The sequence below is a fragment of the Pseudogymnoascus verrucosus genome (genome assembly GCF_001662655.1).
Source record: "Pseudogymnoascus verrucosus strain UAMH 10579 unplaced genomic scaffold scaffold_1, whole genome shotgun sequence".
NCBI lineage: Eukaryota > Fungi > Ascomycota > Leotiomycetes > Thelebolales > Thelebolaceae > Pseudogymnoascus > Pseudogymnoascus verrucosus.
Window position 1 is genome coordinate 1,250,578 of NW_017263652.1, and position 17,272 is coordinate 1,267,849.

At 50.4% G+C, this 17,272-nt stretch overlaps 9 protein-coding genes across 9 annotated transcripts; 7 read left to right on the forward strand and 2 right to left on the reverse strand.

Moving 5' to 3' along the window:
• Positions 1–204: 204 nt before the first annotated feature.
• VE01_00436 (uncharacterized protein) lies at positions 205–1,443 on the forward strand. Its single transcript, XM_059463271.1, has 3 exons — positions 205–409; positions 458–683; positions 742–1,443. Exons 1-3 carry the CDS (start codon positions 404–406, stop codon positions 1,068–1,070), a joined length of 561 nt encoding a protein of 186 aa, XP_059320146.1. The 5' UTR covers positions 205–403; the 3' UTR covers positions 1,071–1,443.
• On the reverse strand, positions 1,165–2,781 carry EMP24 (p24 complex component). Its single transcript, XM_018269968.2, has 4 exons — positions 2,138–2,781; positions 1,873–2,080; positions 1,633–1,820; positions 1,165–1,579 (listed from the first exon to the last, which is right to left on the reverse strand). The coding sequence occupies exons 1-4, from the start codon at positions 2,330–2,332 to the stop codon at positions 1,562–1,564; spliced, it is 609 nt and encodes a 202-aa protein (XP_018135459.1). The 5' UTR covers positions 2,333–2,781; the 3' UTR covers positions 1,165–1,561.
• On the forward strand, positions 2,529–4,108 carry VE01_00438 (uncharacterized protein). Its single transcript, XM_018269969.2, has 5 exons — positions 2,529–2,635; positions 2,895–3,097; positions 3,171–3,415; positions 3,468–3,533; positions 3,606–4,108. Exons 2-5 carry the CDS (start codon positions 2,950–2,952, stop codon positions 3,696–3,698), a joined length of 552 nt encoding a protein of 183 aa, XP_018135464.1. The 5' UTR covers positions 2,529–2,635; positions 2,895–2,949; the 3' UTR covers positions 3,699–4,108.
• A 134-nt stretch (positions 4,109–4,242) lies between these two features.
• VE01_00439 (uncharacterized protein) lies at positions 4,243–5,444 on the reverse strand (the record flags this gene model as incomplete). Its single annotated transcript, XM_018269970.2, has 2 exons — positions 4,816–5,444; positions 4,243–4,760 (listed from the first exon to the last, which is right to left on the reverse strand). Exons 1-2 carry the CDS (start codon positions 4,895–4,897, stop codon positions 4,243–4,245), a joined length of 600 nt encoding a protein of 199 aa, XP_018135465.1. The 5' UTR covers positions 4,898–5,444.
• Positions 5,091–6,845, forward strand: VE01_00440 (uncharacterized protein). Its single transcript, XM_018269971.2, has 3 exons — positions 5,091–5,214; positions 5,591–5,780; positions 5,826–6,845. The coding sequence occupies exons 1-3, from the start codon at positions 5,182–5,184 to the stop codon at positions 6,611–6,613; spliced, it is 1,011 nt and encodes a 336-aa protein (XP_018135202.1). The 5' UTR covers positions 5,091–5,181; the 3' UTR covers positions 6,614–6,845.
• A 1,422-nt stretch (positions 6,846–8,267) lies between these two features.
• Positions 8,268–8,998, forward strand: VE01_00441 (uncharacterized protein; the record flags this gene model as incomplete). Its single annotated transcript, XM_018269972.1, has 2 exons — positions 8,268–8,725; positions 8,779–8,998. The coding sequence occupies 2 exons, from the start codon at positions 8,268–8,270 to the stop codon at positions 8,996–8,998; spliced, it is 678 nt and encodes a 225-aa protein (XP_018135201.1).
• A 388-nt stretch (positions 8,999–9,386) lies between these two features.
• Positions 9,387–11,511, forward strand: VE01_00442 (uncharacterized protein). Its single transcript, XM_018269973.2, has 4 exons — positions 9,387–9,649; positions 9,698–10,191; positions 10,252–10,539; positions 10,590–11,511. The coding sequence occupies exons 1-4, from the start codon at positions 9,593–9,595 to the stop codon at positions 10,870–10,872; spliced, it is 1,122 nt and encodes a 373-aa protein (XP_018135204.1). The 5' UTR covers positions 9,387–9,592; the 3' UTR covers positions 10,873–11,511.
• Positions 11,512–11,818: 307 nt separating this feature from the next.
• SAH1 (S-adenosyl-L-homocysteine hydrolase) lies at positions 11,819–13,674 on the forward strand. The gene is made up of 4 exons (XM_018269974.2): positions 11,819–11,978; positions 12,045–12,105; positions 12,159–12,426; positions 12,481–13,674. The coding sequence occupies exons 1-4, from the start codon at positions 11,895–11,897 to the stop codon at positions 13,418–13,420; spliced, it is 1,353 nt and encodes a 450-aa protein (XP_018135203.1). The 5' UTR covers positions 11,819–11,894; the 3' UTR covers positions 13,421–13,674.
• Positions 13,675–14,297: 623 nt separating this feature from the next.
• HSP78 (chaperone ATPase hsp78) lies at positions 14,298–17,205 on the forward strand. The gene has a single exon (XM_018269975.2). The coding sequence runs from the start codon at positions 14,389–14,391 to the stop codon at positions 16,786–16,788; it is 2,400 nt and encodes a 799-aa protein (XP_018135198.1). The 5' UTR covers positions 14,298–14,388; the 3' UTR covers positions 16,789–17,205.
• Positions 17,206–17,272: the final 67 nt, after the last annotated feature.

Below are 17,272 nucleotides of genomic sequence, written 5' to 3' on the forward strand. Positions count from 1 at the left end.
TCAAAATCAAAAATAGTACTGATTTGTAGTCATAAATATACGATTAATAATACCGAATTATTGTAAATTGGGATAAGATAATTCGATAAGGTCCCGAGTCCGGAGAAGCGCGATTTGGGTGGCGATGGTGGGGTTCTGGCCAGGACAGGGATGGTGGGTTCTCGCTTTTGCTTTGGGTCCGAGATGACGCACGTACGCGGATAGCTACTATCGGCCTCAATGTTCAGCAGGGTAGCTGTTTTGAACTTTTGGATATATGGAAGCTTGCTGTGAATCTCATGGTTTATGACTTATAACTTGAATTGATACGTCGATATCCGTCAATATCTATTATTATTTTAAGCGTTGATCTTGTTACAATACCACTCGATTGCATTCGCGCAAACCTCCCACGTTTTGAATCATGAATGCAAGTTTCCCACAGCTTTGTTTTTGACGCGCTTTCTAACTTCTTCAGTCATTTAACTTGTTCTGCTATGCCACAGCAGGCTGGCTAGCTCTGCAGGCGACGCCATTGATTATATCTCCTCGCATCATAGTTGCGCTTCTCTCCAACGACATCCACCAGCCAAACTCTCTCGAGACCTACTTTGCCCGGTTCCTTGGTCTCACCCTCATACCCTTCGCCATCCTGTTTCTGTTCCTAAGCGGCGCTTTCCCCCTTGATGGTTCTAGCTCACTTTGTATGTTTCCCTATGATAGCATCTTTTTCTGTCTTGGATTTCTCTAACAATGCCACAGCTGAACCCGAAGACGCCCAAACGACGCCATACACTACTCCCACTCTCCTCCTGGCAGGTCTATACCATACTTCGATAAGCTTCTACACATATTCACGCTACGTTCAACGATCTACGTCGCAGTTCTCGTATCTGCTAGCTGCCACGGTATCCGGACTCTTGGCTGCTCTCGGGCTGTGGTCCACAATGTTTGGAAATGGTAGCCATATTAGCAAGAGAACTGGGGCAGACAAGAGGACAAGCGGATGGCCATTCAAGAACACTGTGGAGACAAAGAGGAGGAAGGGAAAGGGGAGGCAGGAGGAGGGGATCGAGCTCAAGGAGTTGTAATAGATCATATATGAGAGCTGGATGTTTAGTATGAGAACATACAATCAATAGTGAGCAATGAAACCACAGTAGTTAGTTGGCACCGAGATTTTTTGAGCGATAACTAGCAATTTATTTGAAGAATCCTGTACAGGATAAGCCATCGAAAGCCTCGTGGCTATCTCGTGGGGTTTGGTTAGGCCTAGCTGGGCGAAGATGGTGTAGCACCGTCAGTGAGACATGTCTTAGAGTGGCTGGCGGTTGCTTCCGCTAATAGAGACACACTACTTGTGTAGGGCCACACGATCAAATCCATCGTAGCTGCTTCAAATACGAGCAGCGAAAGTCATATGTGGCATTCATATTCGTGTAATATTACATACTTTTTGGATCACTCTCCTATGATTTCATTTCCATGAGTCCGTACTCCACTATGCAGCGCAGCTTAACGCCCTTGAAAACCGAGCCAAAACATCAGAATCCCGCCATCGGGTGAATATAGACAAAACCCTTCAGACCACACGTTTAACCTGTTCAATTGAGTTAGCCACTTGTCCAAGAACAATGCGATATGTTCACCTACCTCGAAGAATCTCTTCAACCACCAGACCTGGAAGACACCGTTTGCAACCAGAACAATCATTTGGAAGGTGCTCCACCACTTAACGCGGCCGTTGGTGCTCTCAGCAGTGTTGCGATGGATGCGCTCGCGGAGGACAATGTAGGACTGTTCGTCTTTAACTTGCGCGAGAAGATCGGATAGCGCGCGAACTTTGAGAACTAGTTAGCAACAATTTTTGTAGACATCAGGCGATATTGTTACCTTCAATCTCTAGAGGGTCACTGGTCCCTTCCGCCTCGGGCACGTAGACAATTCCGTGGACGTTGAATGAGACCTCCTTGCTGTTCGCCGACCAGTTGTCATTGCTGAAGCAGTATACGAATTTTCCATCGTGCTTTGCAACAAATGAGTGGTCGCCTGTTGACACACTGCGTTCATTTGCCTCGAGTCCGCCGGCAGGGTTGGTGATCTGGTATACTTGTCAACAAGGGCCCTTCCAATGGACAACACGTCATGAGCTTCTCACCCAGAAATCAATGTCCAAATTCCCAGCCTGCTTAAATTCCCTGTCGCCGACCTGGAAGGTAACAGTCATTTTGTCATCTCTGCGGAGCTGTTCGTGGAAGCATTCGCGTCCATGCCCCGCGAGCTGGATGTTGTGAGCTGTCGCGGCGGTAAAAAGGGTACCTATTGCCAGCAGGCAGGCTGAGGTGAAGCGCATGATGTCGGTATGGCAATTGAGCAATCGTGGCCCGTTTGTTTATATGCCGTAAACCTGCTACCTGATCCTCGTTGATATGGGCGGTTCCTGATCTTGGTTACCTCCTAAAATGATGACAGCAGACCTAGGGGCACCTTTAGACTCTGGATGCGCTAAAAGTGGCTTAGCGCGGCTACAGACCGCGAGAAATCCCACGAAGACGACCTGTCCACTCTCGCCTCACCTTATCATCTACTGAGTAGATAGTCCATCATCCAACTCTCCACCACTTCAACGACCTCGTCCTCATTAACTCACTGCGTTGTAAGTAGGAATCTTATCAACCTCACCGAGTCTCCAACAGTCAAGTCCGCCAATGTCCCCTTAGTGGCGAAACCATCAACATCGCATACGGTGCCTGGTTTACGTACTCGGCCACGGCTTGGCCCCATTTCCCATCGTGGACGGGGCCATAGGGGATATTGGGCGTCATGATGTTGCACATTCCAACCATGGCCTACTCTATCACTGTTACTCTATTGTTGCCGCAAGAACTCTCGCTGATTCGAATAACGGTGAACAGACATTTACGCACGAGCGCCTCGCCATAACATAGCCCACTCGCACATACCGCAAATATGGGTCTTACATTCTCGAAGCTGTTCGACAAGTTGTGGGGAAAGAAAGAGATGAGAATTTTGATGGTTGGTTTGGACGCTGCCGGAAAGACCACCATTCTCTACAAGCTCAAGCTTGGTGAGATCGTCACCACTATCCCAACAATCGGTATGGCACACCCAACAATCATTCCAGCTGCTTAATCAGTCATCGCAATCGGGACTGACGCGTTTTAATTCAGGATTCAACGTCGAGACCGTCGAGTACAAGAACATCCAGTTCACCGTGTGGGATGTCGGAGGACAGGACAAGATCAGGCCTTTGTGGAGGCATTACTTCCAAAACACCCAGGGTATTATCTTCGTTGTCGACTCCAACGATCGCGACCGTGTTGTTGAGGCCAGGGAGGAGTTGCAGCGCATGTTGAACGAGGATGAGCTTAGGGATGCTCTCCTCCTGGTCTTCGCCAACAAGCAGGATCTGCCAGTGAGTTACCATCAAAGACAGACTTGTTGAATACGTGTTAACCTGCTTCTAGAACGCCATGAACGCCGCCGAAATCACCGATAAGCTTGGTCTGCACAGCTTGAGACAGCGTGGCTGGGTAAGAATCGCCCCCTGTCTAGGCAACCGCTTTTGGCATGTGAAGATAACAAAGACTAACTTTTGGACACAGTACATTCAATCCACTTGCGCTACCTCCGGTGATGGACTTTACGAGGGTCTTGAGTGGCTCAGCAGCGCTCTCCGCAAGACTGGCCAGAACTAAGATTTGTAACACATATCATCTCTCCTCCTCAATCGTTCATCACAGCTCAGCCAATCATCCATCTACGACAAACGCTTTTACACATCCCTATTCTGGTCTTTTGTCACTTCAGCGGTTTTGAATCCTATGAGAGGCGCAAGGGTGGATTTTGTTCGATGGCGAAGTTCTGTGGCTCTTTGCTTTTCTGCATGGCTCTGGCTTCGCCTTCGTGGAGCCCCTTTCTCTTTGCGTGCCTTTTGGGTCTCCTCTCTCAGTCTGCTTGTTGTTGTCTTTATGGTATAAAAGCAGTCGGTAGATGAGGGATGAGACGTGGTTGGTAGTTTACTCGATAATGGATTTTACTTTAGAAACAGGATCGTCATGTGTCATTTAATCATATTCTTAAGACTCTGATCAGCAATGTGCTTGTAGTATTGTTTTCCATATGTACTCGTATCTATGTTGTACACTCTAACTGCAGAGGGGTAATATTGCGTATTCAAACACCTCCACATGCATCTTTTATATCTTTACACCTCTCCCCCTCCCCCTCTCTTACACCTCCTCACTCCCCCCCCCTCTTCTTCCCACTCTCCCACTCCCTCAGCGCCTCCTCCCACCCCTTCCCCCTCCCCTCCCCACACCTCTCCTCCACAACCTCCCAAGTCCTCGCCCTCACAATCCTCTCCACCCCACTCTCCATCCTCACCACCCTCGCCAACTCCTCCGTCCTACTCTCCCTCGGAAAAAACCTCGACGAATAAGGATCAAGCCTATCATTAATGACCCTCGCCTTCCCCCTCTCCTCCTCCAGCTGCCTCGCCACCAGCCCCGGATCATCCGGGTCCGGAGACACAGCTACGTGTCCGCAGTACTGGAGCACGTCGGAGCGCGCTTGCCATGCTGGGAATAGGATCGAGGACTTGAAGGAGGTGCATGCGTTGGGGTCGAGCGTGCGGGCGCCGGAGGGCGTGCGGTGCGAGGTGGAGGTTACGTCGAAGCCGCGGGAGGCGGGGGTGGCGAGGGCGTTAAGGTTTTGGGTTATGGAGTCGTCGATTGAGGAGCGGGAGATGCGGATGAAGTCTAAGAGGTGTTAGAGGAGGGGTTGGGAACTGGGTGGGCTTGGGGAGAGGCGTACCTCGCAGGGCGGCGGTGGAGAAGCAGAATTGAGGAGTTAATGCTGGGTGGGGGGGTTGGGAAACCATCTCTTCCGTTGCCATGGTGGGCGAGGAGGGAGGCAGCTTTGACCAGATGAGGTTCGCCACGGTGGATGGTGTTGGGTTGGTGATTTCGTGGGTTTGTGGATTGGCGGTTAGGTGGTCTGGAAGGTCTGGTTTGGGCGGTGATGTTGGTACTGTAGTAATGTACTTTTTACCTTGGCTTTATCTAAGCGCGGTTTGGCTGATAAGAGACCTCGATGACGAAGTGGGCTATTCCTTGGATGGGGAATCTGTCGAGCTTCAAGGCTGGGGATGCTTCTATGCTTCTGTAAGATGCGTATAACATGTCGAAGAACACGAATGTGGAGGTCCTCATTGTGAGTTCTTTCTAAGGATGTTCTTCGTGTGGCAATCGTTTCTCCCTTACGTACAAATCGCTCTCAAACCGTATGACAAGTGAATGTCTCGGACGAGATAGTAACGCTCTAGGAGGCCTATCCTGTGTATAGTCGGCCATTTGCAATTTTCAGATCATATTTCTTTGATATCTTAAATCGATATGAAAATTTCGTTGCTTTGTTCTAAAATGTTCAAACCCCCACCACATCCGCCTACCTAATTTGGTGCGACGAGCGGATCTCGAGAATTTCATAATGTCAACCCCCCCACGGGTCTACCCCCACGGCGGCGCTTGCATATTTGCTTTTTTCGCGTCTCTTATTTTGACGTCAGGTCTGCTGCTGATACTTAAAGGCTGGAGGAATCGCTGCTTTCACTATCGATCTGCTAGTGTATCCATTGGATACTTTGAAGACGCGATTCCAGAGCAGAGACTACAAAAGGCTCTACTATGACCCAGCCAAAAATGCGGTTAATAAGGCGGTTCTCTTCAGGGGGTTGTACCAGGGCGTGGGGAGTGTGATCCTCGTTACTCTACCCTCATGTGAGTCTATTTCTATAATTATTGTTCTGTACTGACTGTTGGCAGCGGGAATCTTCTTCACAACATATGAAGCCGTCAAGAGCGGCTGTATGGAAATCAACCCAACACGGAGCGGGTCGCAACATCCATTAGTCCCGCTACCGGTTGTCCACGCTGCAGCCTCATCTATAGCTGAGCTTGCATCATGTTTGGTTCTTACACCAGCTGAAGTCATTAAGCAAAATGCACAGATGGTACGGCGGCCGGCTGGCAGCCACCATTCCAGCTTCAAGCAATCGCCAACCTACCAAGTCCTCCAGCATTTTAAGAAGCCAACTCAGTTGCTCAGGGGTTACACCTCCCTCGCGGCCCGGAACCTCCCATTCACCGCAATGCAGTTCCCCATGTACGAGCACTTAAAACGGACTATCAATTCCAGCAGGCAGAAGAAGGGCAAGGCAACAGGGTCAATCTCGGAATTAGCAGCCGTCACAGCGGTCAGCGCAAGTGCGGCTGGCTCAGTCGCATCGTTTATCACAACGCCACTAGACGTCGTGAAGACCCGGGTCATGCTATCAGCAATGGATAAGCGCAGCGATAACAGCAGCAGTCCAAAGCCAAGCGGCTCAGTATCTCCTGGAAAGGGAAGCGCTCCTGCACGAGCAAGCCGTGGCGTGAATATTGACGTGGCACGACAAGTGCTTTCCGAAAGCGGTGTCAAGGGCCTCTTCCGCGGAGCGAGCCTGCGATCCGCCTGGTCTGCGTTGGCAAGTGGGCTGTATCTAGGGGTCTACGAGAGTATGAGGATGTGGCTCGGGGAGCGGCGGGTAGGGACGGCTGGGACGGGTGCATGAGGATGTGATAGGGAGAGAATTCTTAGAGGAGGAGGGGAGTGTGGGGTGTGGAGTGTGGAGGGGAGATGTGGATGATGAGACGTTGTATCGCGCATCCTGGTTCGAAACGGTGTAAGCAAAGGATTTGTGAAAAAATGCTAGCATCCCCACATCTCTCTAGCCACGTGGAGAGTATATAGATGTATATACTTGAATGGGGAAGGCTGTAGAGAACCTAGAGAATACCACACGCCAATTTGAGATTTTCCACGCATGTTGGACCGCGTCTCGTACAGGCAGCCGAATGTGATATGGGTAATATCCCCTACGTCGATCAAGGGGGGGAGGGTGTGGAAGGAAGTCCAACACTCCGATAACTCTCGTAGCGGTCATTAGACAGGATCAGCAGGAGGGAGCGAGCGTTTGATGTGAGCGGTGAGAATCAGCCGGGATAATCTAATGACGGTGGTGTGGACTGTGCGTTGCAGACAAGATGCATAATATACCACAGGTTGATAATGGAAATGGCAGGATGTTTGGATGGGGACGAACGGACTAACCAACACACATTAGCACCCGGATGTACTAGAGGGGTAATTCGTATGCGCTTCGGGGAATTTTGGCAGCACACTCACACCTACAAACACCCCAGTGCAGGGCTAGGATGGACTAAATGGCACCTTGGAGGCTATCAATCTCGAATTTATGATGACGATTGCTTGCCCCGTCTTAAACTATTATTGATGCTTTACATGGGGACATTACATTAGTTCAGAATGTGGTAATATACAAGTAATCAGATATGCGGGACGCCGTTTCGTGAGACATGGGGACATTGGCGAATTTGTTTTCTGTTTGGGCAGAAAAAAACCCGTGGGTGTGGATGTGTGGTTACGGGTAAACCAATCCGTCGCCTATGGCCGCGTTATCATCGCTCGCGCTCGGCGCTCGCTCGCTCGGTCGTTCCCTCGTCTCTAGATACGCCATTGTTGTATATCTGAGAAGGTACAAGTCAAGCCCCGTCTCAACGCATACGCATTTCTCTCCCAATTGTTAGCTTCAAACGTGCCAGGCTCTGATGTATGAATGGCTATCGGATAATCCCTTCTTTTAGAGATCTCAGAGTACTATATTCTACAAAGAAAAACGGAGATTATTCTTTTAGCTTCTAACAAAGAAGCTCGGCCAGTAAAATATTGTCGAGTCATGACGAACCAAGCAAAACCAAAAATCCACCACCCTAGATTAAACGTTTTTCTATCCGCCTTCAGGACCGGTAGGGTCCCACAGTGTGTGCCTGGCAACCCGAGGCCGTCTTGCACCATCCGGCTTTAAGATGTCGAGCTATATTGTCTCGGTTGCCACTACTTACTAACAGTAATTGTGGTATTTATTAGACCAGCCCGCCTTGCACATTTTCTTTTTTGCCTTCTGGTTTATATAGTAAAGTCAAAATCCAGGTAGTTTTTTGAGTCCATTCATTCTCTCTTTTTGCCTCCCCGTTTCGTTCTCTTCACTTATCACATCGACCCCGCGGTCAATTGGGCAAAGAACATCCTTTCAGTGTCTCCGGCTTCCTCACACCAACTATCGCCCCTCGTTCTAAGACAACAAAGCCGCCTCCTCGTCACGTGGATTGGTCCTTCACTATCACATTTGCATCCTCGCCGTAACAATGGCGATCGACATTGGTCCCGTCCTCGTGGAGAAGCCCGTGTTGCCGTCCATTCCCATCAAGGCCGCAGCACCAGTTGCTCTTCCGGTGGCGCCAGTGCTTGGGCCAAAGCTTGGGGACGAAACCCATCTGGTCATCTCGCCATATACCGACCACGCCCATCTGCTGGATCTCAGCACAGTCGGCATCCAAGAACAGCTTTTGGCGTACGCATTGATCAAATTTAAGTCCCTGAGGGAAGACTATGCCACTGCTCCATATACCGAAACCTTCAACTGGGCCGAAGTTATCGAGGACCTCCGTGAGCGTGCCAAAGCGATTGGGCATTCGTGGACCGAGCAGGCTTTCTATATCGTTGCCTTCAGGTCCCAAGTTCCGCCAACAACCGACTATTCAAACCTCGGTGCTCTTGACAAGGCGGCCCACGTTGAAGCGGTCCAGAGTGGCGGTTTCTTGAAGTAAGTGATAACCCCATGAAAAATTCCGGTTTCAATTTCTAACATTTCTCCAGGTACTGGTTTGGATCTCCCGATGTAACTGGGAGAAACCTCGCAACTTGCGTTTGGAGAACGAAGGAGGACGCCGTTCTTGGCGGAGTTGGACCGGCTCACCGCCGCGCCGCGGGTGCTGCAAGACACAGCTACACCGAGTGGCACATTGAGCGCCTCTCGCTTGTCATCAAGGACAACATTGACAGCTGGGCTATTGAAGAATGGGTAGCACCTAAATGAAGGCTGCAAGCTACACCAACGATTTGACGCTGGGAAGGAAAAGTTAATGACGGGGAAGAAAATTATGATGAGACGACAAAACACGAGATAGAATTGTACCCGTTGCGATACCTATTTGGTTTCTTCTTTGCTTTCAACTTGGGTCGGTTTGGGAGGTTTTGTGCTTTTTGCTTTCAAGCGAGCTCATCATATCATAGCGGGCGTTACAATAGACTTTCATCGTACAAGGCTCTGCCAATAGGCGCCGTTACTGGCCTGAACTGATAATATTTTGAAAATATATTGAACTGAAAACGTGCATACCTAATCAATCACCTCGGAAGATATTTCAGGGTCGTGAGAACCTGACTTGCCTACAGTTGGGAGACGTGAGAGAGCGGAAATCTGTGGCGATGGCGCTAAATATACTAGCGTGATTTTGACGCCAAGACTTTGCGTTTGCGATCCCACAAACGAGAAACGACGTCCAAAAAGTGTCCCGCCCCGACGAGTATTCAATCTGCGACGACCACCTCACCTTGACAACCCTCTTGCCGATCGCCATCGCAAGCTTCATCAACTCGTCGTACACCAGGGAAACCTTACATATTCAATATGGCGGACGCTATTACGAAGGAGATTCCGCTCAACGCGGTGCAGGTGGAGGCTTTGGTATGGCGATAGGGCTTTGGTGGCCAGTTCACGACTGACAGGAAACAGGTTGTCATGAAGATCGTCAAGCACTGCACAGCTGCGTTCCCCACGACCGCAACCGGCTCCATCGTCGGCATGGACAAGAACAGCACCCTCGAGGTCACCAACAGCTTCCCCTTCCCCACCACAGATATCGTCCAGTCCGACTCGTCGCACCAGAGCCAGAACGACCACCTAAATGCGTCGAACGCGGCAGCAGCGGCACCGCGCGCAAAGGCCAACGTGGTTTACCAGAACGAGATGATCAAGTACCTGCGTGAGGTCAACGTGGACGCCAACAACGTTGGATGGTACACGAGCGCGAATATGGGCAGCTTCATTAACTTGAACCTGATCGAGAACCAGTACTTCTACCAGAAGGAGGTTAACGAGCGCACTGTCTGCTTGGTACACGATGTGTCGAGGAGCGCACAGGGAGCACTGAGCCTGCGTGCGTTCAGACTCTCGCCTACGTTTATGGCGGCCTACAAGGAAGGTGTTGCCAAGTTCACAACTGAGAGGTTAGTCGCATGCATATCATAGCTGGAAGTCTTTTCGAAATACTGACCATTTTATTTTAGCCTCCAGAAGTCCAAGATGACCTACAAGGATATCCTTGTTGAGCTTCCCCTTATCGTCCACAACTCCCACCTTTTGACGTCTTTCCTACATCAACTACCGGCAGTCCCATCCGCCGAGCTTGAGTTCCCCACCAGCTTGGCAGACATTAAGGGTCTCAACCCAGAGATCCCATTATATCCAGCATACGAGACCACTCTTGATATGTCGATTGACCCATTCTTGGAGAAGTCGTGCGACCTGCTTTTGGACGCTGTTGAGAGCCACTACACCGAGCTGAACAACTTCCAGTAAGTCATAAATTCGCGCCATCGCACTACCTTACTAACTACCTGTTCAGATACTACCAAAGACAACTTGCTCGTGAGCAGACCAAGGTCACCGCTTGGCAAACAAAGAGGAAGGCCGAGAACGCTGGACGAGTTGCAGCTGGCCAGGCGCCACTCCCGGAAGACGACTGGAAGACCCTTTTCAAGCTGCCAACCGAGCCATCTCGTCTCGAGTCTATGCTCTTAGCTCGCCAGGTCGAGCAGTACGGACGCACCGTCGACAACTTCACCGCCACCATCAGCGCAAAGATGTTCCTTTCTAAAGATACCCTGCTTCCTGGAGAGTCATCCTAAGCTAACTTAGGGGGGTTTTGTTGTGATGATAGGGGGGCATGGATGGGGAACGGGGAACGCGAGATAATGATCTGCTCGTTTGGGGGATTTGCATGGCAATGGCGTTCGACGGCATAGAACGAGCTGTATATAGTATTTGCCCTATTACAGCCATAAAAGAAAATTCAAAACTATATTAAGCAGCTGCCTTTTCGGGGACCTGGGAAGTGAAGTACGGAATAGCAAGTGGAATATCCAGGAGCTTGCTGCTACCTTCCTCGTCCACGCTAGTAACACACATGTTTTGTTGTTTTCGCCAAGGATGACATCCGAATACGCTACGTGGGGAGCAAGGGGTTTCTCAGATCGCTCTACGGGGAGTTCTCGCGCCCTTCCCAGAAACCCGATGCGGGCTGGGAGCCAATCATATAGTCAAGACAGGCCACACAAGGTTCCAGGACAATATGCCCCGCAGCAAAACTGTTACAGTGTACTCTTAACGTGGTGAAGCAAATGGAAGTCGCAGCTTCGGTGCAACCCGTCTTCGGAGTTTGTAAGGCAGGGTTGGTTACGTTGGGAAAGGAGTACCAGGGCGTTTTTCAGCGCCAGAAAATTTGTAGAGAGATCTCAGACCACAAGTTCCCCGATCGATGTTGTCCTACATATTTTATATAGTGTACAACTAGAAATATCAAATAAATATTCTCATTATTCAGTCCAATCTTTGCTGTAAAATAAATTAATTGCTTCAATCGTATGTTTTCTGGGCGCTTCTGCACGTTGCGGTAGAGTTTTTTGTCTGGACGACGGAGACTTACCCCTCCTTCGTCCTCTCACCGCCACGGGCACAATTCGTTCAGGGGCCAACCACCACAAAGCCCGCCAAACCCGAAAGGTTGGTGGGGTTATCTTTAGCGAATATACGATCCTTCAACTTGTCCCACTCCCCTCCCCCGCCTTCACCTTCTCAATCATCTTACTCTCCCAAACACCTCATTTTCCTCCCATCCAAAATACCCCCCAAAACACTTCACATCGCAATCATGAGCGGAGCACCAGCATCCAAGTTCAAGGTCGCTGACCTGTCCCTCGCGGCTTTCGGCCGCAAGGAGATCGAGCTTGCTGAGGTATTTACACCCTCACCTGAAACGGATAAAATAATCATCGAACTTGAAGCTGACCAGAGTGAATAGAATGAAATGCCCGGTCTCATGGCCACCCGTGCCAAGTACGCTGAGGATCAGCCACTTAAGGGTAATTGAATTCACTGCTTCATAATACATATCCAGTTCTAACTTGTCCTCAAGGTGCCCGCATTGCTGGATGTCTCCACATGACCATCCAGACTGCTGTCCTCATCGAGACCCTCACCTTCCTCGGTGCTGAGGTTACCTGGTCTTCCTGCAACATCTTCTCCACCCAGGACCACGCCGCTGCTGCCATTGCCGCCGCTGGTGTCCCAGTCTTCGCCTGGAAGGGTGAGACCGAGGAGGAGTACCAGTGGTGCCTTGAGCAACAATTGGTTGCCTTCAAGGACAATAAGGGCCTCAACCTGATTCTCGATGACGGTGGAGAGTAAGTTTAACCATTCCTGCTTTTACATTGGAATCCGAGTCTAATCGCAACTAGCTTGACCTCGCTGGTCCACAAGAAGTACCCTGAGATGCTCAAGGGCTGCTACGGTGTCTCTGAGGAGACCACCACCGGTGTTCACCACCTTTACAAGATGCTCAAGAACGGCGAGCTGTTGGTCCCATCCATCAACGTCAACGACTCCGTTACCAAGTCCAAGTTCGACAACCTTTACGGTTGCCGTGAGTCCCTCGTCGATGGTATCAAGCGTGCCACCGATGTCATGATTGCCGGAAAGGTCGCCGTTGTCGCCGGTTTCGGTGATGTCGGAAAGGGTTGCGCCATGGCTCTCCACTCCATGGGTGCCCGTGTCCTCGTCACTGAGGTTGACCCCATCAACGCCCTCCAGGCTGCTGTCTCTGGTTTCCAGGTCACCACCATGGAGAAGGCTGCCCCCCAGGGACAAATCTTCGTCACCACCACCGGCTGCCGTGACATCCTCGTTGGCGAGCACTTCGAGGCCATGCCCAATGATGCCATCGTCTGCAACATTGGTCACTTCGATATCGAGATTGACGTCGCGTGGTTGAAGGCCAACGCTGAGTCCGTCCAGAACATCAAGCCCCAAGTCGACCGCTTCCTCATGAAGAACGGCCGCCACGTCATCCTCCTCGCTGAGGGCCGCCTCGTCAACCTTGGCTGTGCCACCGGCCACTCCTCGTTCGTCATGTCGTGCTCGTTCACCAACCAGGTCCTTGCCCAGATCCTGCTGTTCAAGTCCGAGGATGCCGCTTTCGGCAAGAAGTACATTGAGTTCGGCAAGACCCAGAAGCTCGATGTCGGTGTCTACGTTCTCCCCAAGATCCTGGACGAGCAGGTCGCCCAGCTCCACTTGGCACACGTCAACGCCGAGCTGTCCACCCTCTCCCCTGTCCAGGCTGAGTACCTCGGCCTCGCCGTCGAGGGCCCATACAAGCCAGACATGTACCGTTACTAGAGAGTTTTCCTTTTGGAGTCTTAATCAGGGGCTGGAGCATTTTTCAACACGAGTTATGATAGCATGAATCTGGGGAACTAGGGAGCATTTGTCCTTCAACGGCATCTTCACAACAAAGGGTTTTCCGGAAAAGTTATATTTCAACAAAGGATAAGGGAATGGGATGGGGGGTGTTTCGTTTTGTAGCGTACGGCGTTTGCTTGGCTGGCTCTTCAACCACGGTCAAGTAGAATGTAGAGATGAACTTGACAGAGTAATTCCATAACTAGAATATTAAATATTTGGTTATCTGATAAATGGCTTCATGAATAGACTGATATGGTGCATGCCAGCCGGAATAATGAACCCAGAGCAAATTGAACACGCCACAACACGTACGATAATTATAGCTTTCTGTATATGCCAGTGTTGCTAACCTGATGACTGTTCAGCGCAGATGGCTAGTACAGCCGACCTCGAAGGCAGGATCAGAGACTCTGGGGTTGAGACTGGCTGCAAGATAGAGTCTATAAAGTCCCTTATTGAAGGTAATTTCAAGGTCTTAAAGGGGTCCAAAGGTCTCACAGGGGATCGATTGCCTCAAATGATACCGAGGAGCGGTTCCAGGTCGCCAAAGTAACTATTCACAGCAACTTTAAATAAAACCAAAGCTTCAAGGCTATCCAAGGTTATGATTACGATATTATAGACTTCAGTGAGCTAATTTTTATAAACCAAGCCTAAAAGAGATGTTTTCGGGTAGTATGAGCAGTTGTGAGGTATGAGAACAGCGGGATGACGAGGCTGCGATGGCGATTTATGACCCTTCAGCCTTGTCTTGGCAATTTCGGACGTCATGACGTTTCCTGAAAGCTCTAGAAATTTCTACGAAGCTTCAATCAACATTGCATATAATTGCAATAGTTAAGTCTTAAATCTCATTATGCCTCTTATGTTCCAAAATCTATAAACACCTGCATATTGCAGTAATGCTATCCTCAAGGATGAACGCGCCGGCAAGGCGCATTTGCGCCTCTGCCAGGCTGTCAACAGTTACATCACGAAGCTCTGCTATAGCTCCTCGATCATATATATTACCAAGTACACGCGCGAATCTTCGAATCATACCGAAACTATCCCCCGTGGTATCCCTTCGACGCTACGCCAATGGACCCCGCAAGCCACACCCTCCGGGAGGAACACACCGCATGGACATGAGTGGCGGGGAGGAAAAATCCGCACTGGAAGAATACGGCGTCGACCTTACCCAAAAAGCCAAAGACGGCAAGCTCGACCCCGTCATCGGTAGAGACTCCGAGATCCAGCGCACCATCCAAGTCCTATCGCGCAGAACGAAGAACAACCCCGTCCTGATCGGCAAAGCTGGCACGGGCAAGACGGCGATACTGGAGGGCCTGGCTCAGAGGATTGTGAGGGGCGATGTGCCGGAGTCGATGAGGGAGAAGAGGGTTGTCTCGCTGGATTTGGGACAGTTGATTGCGGGGGCGAAGTTTAGAGGGGATTTTGAGGAGAGGTTGAAGAAGGTGCTGAAGGAGGTGGAGGAGGCGGAGGGGAAGGTTATACTGTTTGTGGATGAGTTGCATATACTGCTTGGGCTGGGGAAGGCGGAGGGGAGTATCGATGCGTCTAATATGCTTAAGCCGGCATTGTCTCGTGGCGAGCTTCAATGTTGCGGTGCGACAACGATCAACGAGTACAGACTTATCGAGAAGGATGTCGCGCTCGCGCGGAGATTTCAACCCATAATGGTGAACGAGCCAAATATTCAAGATACGGTTAGTATCCTGCGCGGCATTAAAGAGCGTTACGAGATCCATCATGGAGTACGCATATTGGACGGCGCGCTAGTTGCAGCTGCTTCGCTGGCCAATCGTTATATCACGGAAAGGTTTCTCCCAGATTCGGCTATTGACCTCATGGATGAAGCGGCCAGTGCGCTTCGGTTGCAGCAGGAGAGCAAGCCTGAGGATATTTTACGCTTGGATCAACGTATCATGACGATCCAGATTGAGCTTGAAAGTCTTCGAAAGGAAAGGGATGTTGCTAGCAGAGAGAGGAGAGAAAAGCTGGAAGCGGATTTAAAGGCGGCACAGGAAGAAGTGGGCGCGCTGAATGAGAAATGGGAGAAGGAACGTGGAGGCCTAGAAGCTATCAAAAAGCTGAAAGCCGAGCTTGAGGAAGCGAGGACGGAGCTTGAGCAAGCACAGCGCCTCAACAACTACGGCCGTGCAGGAGAGCTTCGCTATTCTATTATCCCGAAGTTAGAGGAGCAGTTGCCAGCAGATGGTGAGACTGGATTGGATGCAGGTTCGGAAGGCAACCTCATCCATGATGCAGTCTCGGCGGATGACATCGCTGCGGTCGTATCGCGTACCACTGGCATCCCGGTTTCTAAGTTGACCTCTGGTCATGCTGAGAAGCTTGTTCATATGGAAGACTCGTTACGGCAGTTTGTTAGAGGTCAGGACGAAGCACTAGTCTCTGTCGCCAATGCCGTCCGGATGCAACGAGCCGGATTGAACGGCGAGAATCGTCCACTCGCCTCATTCTTCTTCCTGGGCCCTACCGGTGTTGGGAAGACGGAGCTCGCAAAGAAGATAGCGTCTTTCTTATTCTCCACCGAGCAAGCTGTTGTCCGCTTCGATATGAGCGAATTTCAAGAAAAGCACACCATCTCCAGACTCATCGGGTCTCCTGCTGGATATGTAGGCTACGATGATGCTGGGCAATTGACGGAAGCAGTTCGGAGGAAACCATATGCGGTTCTCCTCTTCGATGAGTTTGAAAAGGCTCACCGCGACATTTCAGCACTCCTCCTACAGGTGCTAGACGAAGGCTTTTTAACCGATTCGCAAGGCCACAAGGTGGATTTCCGCAATACCCTCATCATCCTCACCTCCAACCTCGGCGCTGACATCCTGGTCGGAGCGAACCTGGATCATCCCTACAAGGAGGACGACGAGGGACTAATCGATCCTGAAGTCCGCACGGCTGTTATGAACGTGGTCGCCCAGAACTACCCGCCCGAGTTCCTGAACCGTATCGACGAGTTCATCATCTTTAAGAGGTTGTCACATGAGGCATTGCGCGAGATTGTGGATATTCGCCTCAAGGAGCTTCAGGGGAGATTGGACGAGCGGAGAATCACTCTTGAGGTCGATGACGAGGCCAAGGCTTGGCTTGCGGACCGCGGATACGATCCTCGCTTTGGAGCAAGGCCGCTGAACAGATTGATATCAAAGGAGGTGGGCAACAGGCTTGCGGATCTTATTATTCGGGGACAGCTGAGGAAGAACCAGGTTGCCAATGTTAAGGTGAAGGGAGATGGTCTGGAAATCGCATCTATCACAGGTGGGGATGAAGAGTAGGGGATGGAATGGATTGGAAATTCGGGAAGTCAAAATTGAAATGGAGTTATCAGGGAAGGATGGGATATATTTGAGTGTGTATATTATAATATTTTTGTTACGTATATAAGACTGTATTCATAGTGGTCGTTTTATCACGCAATAGGGCTCATGGGCTTCAGTTGGTTCAAGGATGCCTCTCCTCTTCAAAATTATGTCTATCGCCACCTGTGCTCTGCTAGAGTGGCACTTTTCATATTTTTTTGGCAAAGAAACTCAATAGCATTCAGCTAACTTCTACCACCGAGAAATTTGCCTTCTCAGTTTTGAATAGTGGTAGATGGCAAATTATCCGTCGGGCTGCGATTCAGGTACCACTGAGGAACCACACGTGCGGCAACGCGGCTCTGCGCTAAATAGGCGACCAATTAAATCTCTCACCCCTCCCACAATATTTGCGAAAAGAACATCCGCACTCCTCGAGCCCAAATAGAGATCGCGACAT